Source organism: Aptenodytes forsteri, unplaced genomic scaffold (genome assembly GCF_000699145.1).
Source record: "Aptenodytes forsteri isolate BGI_AS27 unplaced genomic scaffold, ASM69914v1 Scaffold151, whole genome shotgun sequence".
In the NCBI taxonomy this organism is placed as follows: Eukaryota; Metazoa; Chordata; class Aves; order Sphenisciformes; family Spheniscidae; genus Aptenodytes; species Aptenodytes forsteri.
Genome location: NW_008795939.1, coordinates 4181062 through 4191053, shown reverse-complemented (window position 1 = coordinate 4191053; position 9992 = coordinate 4181062). Strand labels below are relative to the sequence as shown.

Here is a 9992-nt window from a genome sequence, read left to right as displayed (position 1 = left end):
AACATATTTTAATTGTTCTTTGTAACATATGTATTTGTCAACGGGATGAACACTTCTTTTAATGCCTTAAGATGAGGGACTTCATTTCCTCAAGAGAATCCAAAATTCATGCTTGTTCTTTCCCTGGGTAATCATATTTTAGTTTTAATATCTGGCAGGGCTTTAGAGTTATCACTCTTCTTTAATAATATGCTCATTATAAAGTAGCTAATAATATGAAATAAGCTATTATATAGAAATCTACATATATATTTAAATACGTTTTGTTAAATGTTTCCACTAAAATTATGTATTATTTTCTGGAGAGGTTAAGTTTACATTTTCCATGAGGTTTTCTTTTTTCTTTTTTTATATAGGATTGTAACTAGAAACTGATATCATTCTCTCTTCCTGTTTCAGACTAGAAGATGAATAATCTTTCCTTTAGTGAACTGTGTTGCCTGTTCTGTTGTCCGCCATGCCCAGGGAAAATTGCCTCCAAACTGGCATTCTTACCTCCTGATCCCACGTATACACTGATGTGTGATGAGAGTGGAAGTCGCTGGACTTTACATCTCTCGGAGCGAGCAGACTGGCAATATTCTTCTAGAGAAAAAGATGCCATTGAGTGCTTCATGACTAGAACAAGTAAAGGTAACAGGATTGCCTGTATGTTTGTGCGTTGCTCACCTAACGCCAAGTATACTTTGCTCTTCTCACATGGAAATGCTGTTGACCTAGGTCAGATGAGCAGCTTTTACATAGGACTGGGTTCACGGATTAATTGCAACATATTCTCATATGATTATTCTGGATACGGTGCAAGTTCTGGGAAGCCAACAGAGAAGAATCTGTATGCTGACATTGATGCTGCTTGGGTGGCTCTTAGGACAAGGTAAGACATTAGTTGCCATTTTTCTTTTACAGCGTGCTTTTCAAATGGCTGTACTTAATCTGCATTGGTAGTTTAAACAGAAATGCTGTATTCTAGGATTAATGGATTCATATCCAAGCTGATTGGTGGTGCCTTATGCTGAAGGCATTGTCAGTATTGAGCAGGATCAGTATATAGTACTGATATACTAGAAAAATTGAAATGGGATGAAATTTAGTAAGGTATGTTTCAGTCTTGAATGATTAGAACATAATCCTTATTGTCACAGTTTGGGATATTCTCAGTTGGAAATCTCAGAAGATAGGAAAAACTTATAATAATTGATTCCCCAGTAACTGAGCCATTGGTCTGATGTGGGTGAGAGAAAATGCAGGTTGGTTTTTCAGATAATTCCATCACCTACTTTTTTTATAGGGAGGGGCAGTGGAAAAGCTGTTACAAGAGGACCTGTTTGGATTTCTGTGTGGTGTTCAGACCACCTTTGTTTCAGAATTCAGACTAGCAGCTACAGCATTTCCAAAGATAGCTTTCTATATAAAACAAAAATATGTTTTTATCTTAGCAAAATATGATGTGTGGGATAGGTTGTAATTGATCTGTGTAAATTCATTATGGTGGGAACAAAAAACAGGAATTTGAATCAGTGGTGTTATCTCAAATATATTAAAACTGGACAAGGGAAAAGATTGCAAATTGGATGGATGTTGTTTCAGCAGTTGCTGTGTTCTAAGTCTGTGGTTTTAGGGAGATAAAAGAGTAAGATGAAAGACTCTGGAGGCATTCTCTGATACAGATAAGAATCCCAGGCACCAATAAATGCAGCACTGAATACCCACTTCTTAAATTTTAGAGCATTTTTCACCATGGTTTGTTCCATTTAGAGCGATATTCTTCTTGTGTTACAAGTACCCAAACTACAAAAAGATGATCACATAGTATTTTAAAAAATAATGAGAATAGATGTTCACCAAAAAAACTCCCATCATATTGTGTATTTTGCACCAAAAAGCTATGAAAACCTGAATTCAATGTAGAGCAGCATGTTATGGTTTGATCGTTGCAACTTGAGCATACTGTTTAATAATATAATATCAGGGATGTGACTTAGTGTAAGGGCATGTGTAAAGACTCTTTAATCCCTGGAGCCTGGTAGTTGTCACAGTGAACTTAGAACTTGATTAATGTAATTTTAACTATTTTCATATTACTTTGGAGCGGATTATCCCTTTTCAGTGTTTTAGATACACATATTGTCTTGCATTTCTTTTACATTATAAGAAAGGTGTGATACTTCTTTTTAAAGAAGCATATTTTATTCATGTATTAAAGTAGGAGGAACGCTTATTACTCATACAACCACAGAGGACAGGTATTCAGCCTCATATATTCAAAAACATGCATACTGTGTTGTTAGATTAGGTTTTGGCATTTCTTTTGATTACAGTGGAAAGTTGAGATATAACTAGACATCTGTTCTGTAAGCCAAGAGCTGCAACAGGTGCACTGGTGACCGTGGTTTGTAGTTGATAAGTGATCTGGAAGATAGCCACCTGGTGAAATACCCAGTAACATTGACCAAAAACATAACATGGTTTGTAATCAATGTGGAAGACAGGCTGAATTGTTTAAATGTACCATAAAACGGAAGAGAACTACATGGTGAAACTTTATCATTCGTTTATGTTAGTTTACAAGCTCTGTTTTATGAACTAATTTGTAACTATTGTCTCTTCCTCCCCCTAATTTCTGATTGAAAACCAGAATGAAAAGAAAATACGATTGCAACTTGAGTTCTTGCCTCCATTCTTGAATAATGCATAGTGTACCTTCCCTAATCAAATAAGATTGTGCATTATAATATCCCATCTGATCATGCCCTTTGCTGAACAGACATTGTCGGGGGGCAACTCTAAATACATACTCTATCTGCTTTTCCCTGTTCCATTCAGGAATGACCTCACCTCAATACCATTTGCTGCCTGCATTTATTTTTTATGTCAAAACCTCCTTTAGAAATATGTAACTCTGTAGAGTGTATAAAGCTTGGATTGGTTTGCCCAACTTGTGGATTTCACAAAAGTGAACTGAATTTTTTCTGTTGCTTAAAAAGTGGTTGGTGTTACTAGTTTCTGCTGTGGTACTTTCAGCAACTTTCCAATTGGCAGACTTGGTCTTGTCCTTGTAGCTGAACGTAGCAGAAAGAAGTTCAGCACATGACCCTGGATACACCGGCTCACACAGTTTGGTTACCAGTCCATGGTATTCCCTTGAGCCCTGAGACAGTGCTCAGCTGTGTTTAAATACTTGATGAATATCTGGACCAGAATGGAGCCTTTGAGCATTTGCTGCAGCATTGATTCACTGTTCTAGCATAGCCTGTTCTGTCAGTGTTACACTGACACCATCTTTAATATTTTATAATGTAAGTGTTCTGAAAAAACAAATTAATTCAGTGGATTGTTTGCAGGATAGATGTAAGTATAGCTGTAACTCCCTCAAAATTCATGTTGATGGGATGAGAGAAGAAAAGGATCCTACACTTTTAAACTGTGCCTCACAGATTGTGATGGGATGAAGAAAAAGAATGGAGAAAGCTGAGAGAGTTGGGGTTATTCAGCCTGGAGAGGAGAAGGCTTCGGGGAGACCTTATTGCAGCCTATCAGTACTTGAAGGGGACTTATAAGAAAGATGGGGACAAACTTTTTAGCAGGGCCTGTTGCAACAGGACAAGGGGGAATGGCTTTAAACTAAAGGGGGGTAGATTTAGACCAGATGTAAAGAAGAAATTTTTTAGGCTGAGGGTGGTGAAGCACTGGCAGAGGTTGCCCAGAGAGGTGGTGGATGCCCCATCCCTGGAAACGTTCAAGGTCAGGTTGGATGGGGCTCTGAGCAACCTGATCTAGTTGAAGATGTCCCTGCTCATTGCAGGGGTGTTGGACGAGATGACCTTTAAAGGTCCCTTCCAACCCAAACTATTCTATGATTCTATAAACTACCTTTGTTGGAGGTTGATCACAGCTACCCACAGCTCCCTGCATTCCCTGTTGTGAGAAATGGGATTGTAGAACCCAGCATTAAAAGGTGTTTCTGGAGTAACTGAAATGCTGTTGTGGACTTCATTCTACAGTCAACACAGCTGCTTGTGGTGGAGACATGTTAGTGTGTTAAGTTTTGTGTCTTGGAAGGACAATCCAGATGGTCATCTGTAAATTGGCACAATTGTCCAGTGGGGACTGGACGCCTAGGGTGAAATAGTCTGGAACTAGTGTTGAGGGTGATGGTGAGGTTGGTCCAACACTGCTTTCTTAGAAGTGGTTGCTGTAAGGGTATGTGAATATTGTCACTCATGTAAATGAATACAGAAAGCTGATTTGGCAGCAGATCAGAAGAGGTAAAGAGCAGATGCGGATTCTGAATTGTGTCCCTATTCTTTACCTGCTTGGAGTATTTTAATAGGAAGCATTAGCTATCCATATGGATGTTGACTGTGGAAGAAAGCAAGGTGATTCACTGCCATCATGTTTGGGAAAGTTGCACATTACTGCATATTCATGTGCATGGGACTATATAAAAGCTGCAAGTGAGGACATTCTTTTTCTGACTGTCATAGCTACAGAGTGTTGAAATGCCAGCAGTCATTTTGGGATACGCCTATTTTCTGCTGTCCTGGTCCTTGAAGGCCTTTGATGACACCCTAGCAAAGGTGGAAAGGTTTAACCAGCCCCAGGCAAATGCAGGGCAAGTGGTGCTCGTGCAGAATGAGAAGACTGCCGGAGTTGCCTCATGACCAGATTTACCTTTAAGAAGCTCAACAGTCTTCATTGTTGCTTATCACGGACTGTATAATAATTGAAAAATTGAAGGGTAAATCTCACCATCAGACTGATGTGTCGAAGTGGACAGAATGTCCATAATTTGAACAGCCAAACACAGGAATAATATCAAATCTATTTGGATGTTGGCTGAAAGTGTTCTTTTGAGAATTTACAAATTACGTAATTTTTTTCATTCAAAAGTAGGAGGGTTTTTTTGCTAGAAGACGAGGTGCCTTAATTTTGAATATTTGGAGGGAAATTGAGTTCTTCTTTAAATTGATTAAAAAAAAAAAGTAGCTCAATTTACTGTGAAGAGAAATCTTGCCAATAAAACAAATGTATGAGTAGCACTGTAAGGTTTAGAAAAGGCCAAACCATCATAAGAGAGGTGCAGTTTGTTGATTACTACATGCGTGATCAATGGGCTTGCCTCTCATAAAACATAGTTCCCTTTTTCTTCTAGCAATGTTACGTGTTGTATACACAAGGGGAATGTGCATCTGCGTTGAGGAAGAGCTGTACGCTCATGAATTTTATTTATGGCCTGGAATGTTGATAAATAAAGGTGTGGAGGACGTTCATGCCCATCATGTTCTGCAATTTGCAGCTGTAATTTCGTGTTATGTGCATGATGACAAAAGGTTCTGAAATGTGCATTGAAAATTCCCTCAGGATGTTCCCCCTTGTTCCTTGTGCCCCAAGCACTGCTGTCAGTTGGTTAAATGCATATGTTGCAATAGCTTCACAAACAGTAGCATCCATTGCACTTCTTCATTAGTGTGAGCCTGAGAGGTACTATTGAAAATGTACCCTTCTCAGGTTGATTTTACTGATATTTTATTTTATTGTTGTAAAGTGAGCAAGTCTTCTAGATTAACACCAGTAGTTCAGAAGTAAAAAGATAAATTGCTTTCTGCCTCCCTTAGGTATATCAAGGGCAAAATGGCAGGCACTCTAAGAGCCTGCAAGTATAGTATGGTAATTTCAGCTGGTATTTTGTGTTAAAGGTAACTAAAGTTTAAAAAAAAAACAAAAACAAAAAGAAAACCCACTCATTACAGCCAGACATGCTTTTTGTAGTTTGCATATTGCATATCATGGTAACGTGATGTATATCCAATGAAAGTATAGAATATGATGAATATTCATTGTAAGTGATGTATATCCAGTTAAAGTATCCAAGGTAAGGTGGGATGGGGCTTTGAGCAACCAGATTTAGTGAAAGCTGTCCCTGCCTATGGCGGGGGGCTGGACTAGATCATCAGACATGCTTTTTGTAGTTTGCATATTGCATATCATGGTAACGTGATGTATATCCAATGAAAGTATAGAATATGATGAATATTCATTGTAAGTGATGTATATCCAGTTAAAGTATCCAAGGTAAGGTGGGATGGGGCTTTGAGCAACCAGATTTAGTGAAAGCTGTCCCTGCCTATGGCGGGGGGCTGGACTAGATCATCTTCCAAACCAAACCGTTCTATGATTCTATGAAAAGAAAAAGGAGGAGGTAAGGGGACATTTTTTTACCCTCCGCTAAGGCTAAAAAGAGACGAATGAGGGAATATGTGACAATGTTATTCAGATGTCTGAAAGGCTATGAAATGTCCACAAGGGACAGGACAAGTAATAGGCTTAAACCACAGCATGGGAGATTTACATTAGACATTAGGAAAAACTCACTATTGATGTGGATAGTCAAGTACAGTCATAGTTTGCCTGGGGAGGCTGTGGCATCTCTGTCACAGGAGGATTCTCGAAATTTTAAAAAAAAAAAAAACAAAAACAAAAAGAAAACCCACTCATTACAGCCAGACATGCTTTTTGTAGTTTGCATATTGCATATCATGGTAACGTGATGTATATCCAATGAAAGTATAGAATATGATGAATATTCATTGTAAGTGATGTATATCCAGTTAAAGTATCCAAGGTAAGGTGGGATGGGGCTTTGAGCAACCAGATTTAGTGAAAGCTGTCCCTGCCTATGGCGGGGGGCTGGACTAGATCATCTTCCAAACCAAACCGTTCTATGATTCTATGAAAGGAAAAAAAGGAGGAGGGAGGGGTGGAAAAGAGGTGAACTGCCACTAAGATAAGTGTTTAGTAAAGTGCAGAAAAGGTCTTGTTACAGAGACAGAAATATAAAGGAAACGGTGAAAGAGTTTCTGCTACAGCACACTGTGAAGTTTATCACAAAGGGAAAAAAAGAGTATTTCCTTGCTGTTTAGCAGTTCTTTTCCTGACAGAAGCTGAAAAGGTCAGGCAAGAGCGTTCAGGGTTGCCTCTTTTACAAGACACCGTCTATATCTGATCACATATGTAGGCTCACAGAAGAGGATACTGGCTTTATTAGTTGCCCTGTGTTAGCTTGGGCCCTGATTCTAGGGAGTGGTCTGATGGTACAGTTACAATGATTTATTGGCATTCTCCTTCCTTTAACCCACCAGTGGCATGCCATTTCTTGCCTGGCCCTGAAGACAGCCAGCACAAAGAGGCCAAAAAGTAGTTTCTCCCCTACTCCCAGAAGAGATTAGTTTCCTAAACTAGTTGGTGAAGCCCAATGAGCTTGTGGCTGAAGATGCAAATAGGAAAGTGGTTCTCTTCTGTTTGGCAATAGCTTAGCTTCATAGTGACATTAACCTGTACCTTTAGTGTCGTCATAGGGCAGAAGTTTGTGAGTGCTCAGACACTGTGTGGATGCTAGCAAGCTTATATCAACAGAGGTACATTTCGTTCTATGTAGAAACTGCTCTTCAAGTTCCATGTGCTTTCCGGGCAGGTAGCCCTTAGGTGCATGAACATAAAGGATGAACCAGGTGTTGAAAAGAATTGAAATCTCAGTTGCTGTGGGAAAGAGAAAAATGTTGTGGGCAGCCTTTAAACTGTGGAAAATATCTATCTAAATTCTATGCCAGATTCAGTCCAGAATAACTTGTCCCTGAGGAAGAGTGCTTTCTCTGAGAAGGTACATCTGTGCACAGCTACTTAAAAGATTTTGTTCCAAGGTCCTTTCTGGTGATTATGGCTTAAAAAACCAAACATAAAACCCCACCATTACCACCAACAACCAACTGAAGGCCTGTCTATTCTGACAGAAGTTATCTAAGATTACTTGAGTAGACAATAGTGTTTGCATTACTCCTATGATCAACATAATGAGCTTTTAAAGATATCGACAGTTTTTAGAGCATGTCTTTGAACTCTTGTCACCAGAACAGCTACTTAGAGCATATGGCTCTGTAACTGTCATGTTCCTCTTCCTCAGGGTGGCCTGTAATTCTAAGGCACTGATTAAGAGAACAATGTTACCACCACTTTTTCTCTTGATCTGACACTTCCTCATTTGGGAGACCAGGTGTGTAGTCAACTAATAATTTTCTATCAAACTCCTTGGAGTTTACCTGGGGTTTACAGGACTGTCAGAAGGAGGAGTAGGTGAATTTTATGGCTAGGGAACTTAACAACAGTTATCTTTTCAAGAATTCTTCCATTTTAGATTGGAAAGTGATACTTTTGGGAGAGAGGAACTGAGGGGCAGTTGGGCTCTTCCTTTTCCCCCCAAACTTTTCAGAAGCCTGTTCAAGAGAAGAGGGAAGACTGGAGACAGACACAGCAGATGTTCTTCTCTGGTTTCCAAGCTTCTTGTTCTGTTTGTTTGTTTTCTCCAAGCCAGAATATTCAAAAGACTGACTACTTTGAACCACCACTTCTGGTGATTGGCCTCACTATTTTAGTTTCCAGACTGTGAAACAAATAGTTTCTGGTGGGTGCTGTGAAGACAATCTGTTTGGCTGTGATGGAGAAAGGATTACTTTAATCCAAATATAGTAAATGCTTTTCTTGGATTACTTTTTGTAGCTAATATTTAGCTATCTTTAGGCTGAAGGATTTGGATCCAAAAATAGGGGGAAGAATAATGGTAAAAAGGAGAATATATGCTCCAAAACACACTTTTAAGTTTTGCTTTAAATTTCTGTGCAATGGCCTGCATCTTGTAAGACTCAATACGTGAGGAAATGTGTGATAATTTGCAAGTTTTTTTATTTGAGAACTATGTTATGTCATAACGTGCTGTGCAAACTCCATGCCATACTAATGATGCAAAGTGTCAGGTATTAATGTGAGTTTTGTTTAGATTATATGAAAGGAATAGAAGGCCATACTGTACTTTCAGAATGGATAAATGTGATTTGAATTATTTTGAATTGGGAGATTAATTGTAAAAGGATAGGTGCTAAGCTGTTCTCAGGTGTTCCAGAAGAGAGACAGAACTAGTGAAGACCTTACATCTGTTTCAGTTTCGAAGCTTTAATTTATTGTATTTTTGTGTGTTGGAATTTTGAGAAAATCTTTGTTAGTCAGAACGTTTGAACTTTTTAATCTCTGAGAACTGTTGTGAGGTGGAGGGCTTGCCTGTAGTTCCAGGCTGATGATTGAGTCGTAGTGTTTTAGAACTCTTAATTTGATTATGATCTTAGAAACTCTTTCTAGGAAATGCTGATAGTAATTAAATAGTCATGATACAGTTACATTCATAGAATCAATCTGTGCTGATACTTTTACAGCTTTTATGTTTCACACTAGCAGAACCCAATTTAAATAAATAGATGAATAGTTAAATAGACAATGTTAGCTGTGACCAATGGATTTTAGCCCCAATTTAGAAAGCTTATTGGGGTGCCTAATGAGCTCTGCTAGTGATACTTACATTTTAGTAATACTTAAATGTGATTTTGTTTCTCTTGAAATCTTCCTAGATTTATTACATACTCATGTAACACACAGGACATGTTTTCTGGCTTATTGAAAAGTACTTGTGGATTTTTGGTTTTTGTTGGTTGGTAATTTGAATGTCTTGGTACATGTGAAAAATCTTTTTTCCTAATGTTCCTGATTTTGAGGCTTTTAGACTTTACTAATTTTAGTGTTTGGTGACCTATACATTTACCATACGGTTATTTAGCCATATTTGTAAGATAATGGACAATTTTTCATTACCTCTGTTTCCCTGGCTTTACTGGAAGTATGCGAAACGTACTAATTTGAGAACTCCTTTGTGGGTATGGGTGTTGTTATCTAGCTGTGACAGAGAAGATGCACGCATTTATTGTAGAAGAGGTAATGGTTGCACTTTAGAATCATAGAATCATTAAGGTTGGAAAAGACCTCTAAGATCATCGAGTCCAACCATCAACACAACACCACCATGCCCATTAAACCATGTCCCTAAGTGCCTCATCTACATGTCTTAAATACTTCCAGGGATGGGGACTCAACCACCTCCCTGGGCAGCCTGTTCC

At 38.6% G+C, this 9992-nt stretch overlaps 1 protein-coding gene across 2 annotated transcripts in view; it reads left to right on the top strand.

Annotated features, from left to right (window-relative positions):
- The first annotated feature begins 396 nt into the window (after positions 1–396).
- The window catches only part of ABHD17B (abhydrolase domain containing 17B), a 13497-nt gene continuing 3901 nt past the window's right edge, over positions 397–9992 (top strand). The window contains exons 1-2 of one of the 2 annotated variants that reach the window (XM_009285271.2): positions 406–633; positions 721–874. In XM_009285271.2, the coding sequence (XP_009283546.1) occupies positions 408–633; positions 721–874 (380 nt within the window). In that variant the 5' untranslated portion in view covers positions 406–407. Of the gene's footprint in view, positions 875–9992 lie in introns of both variants that reach the window. The other variant, XM_009285270.1, reaches the window with a different exon arrangement.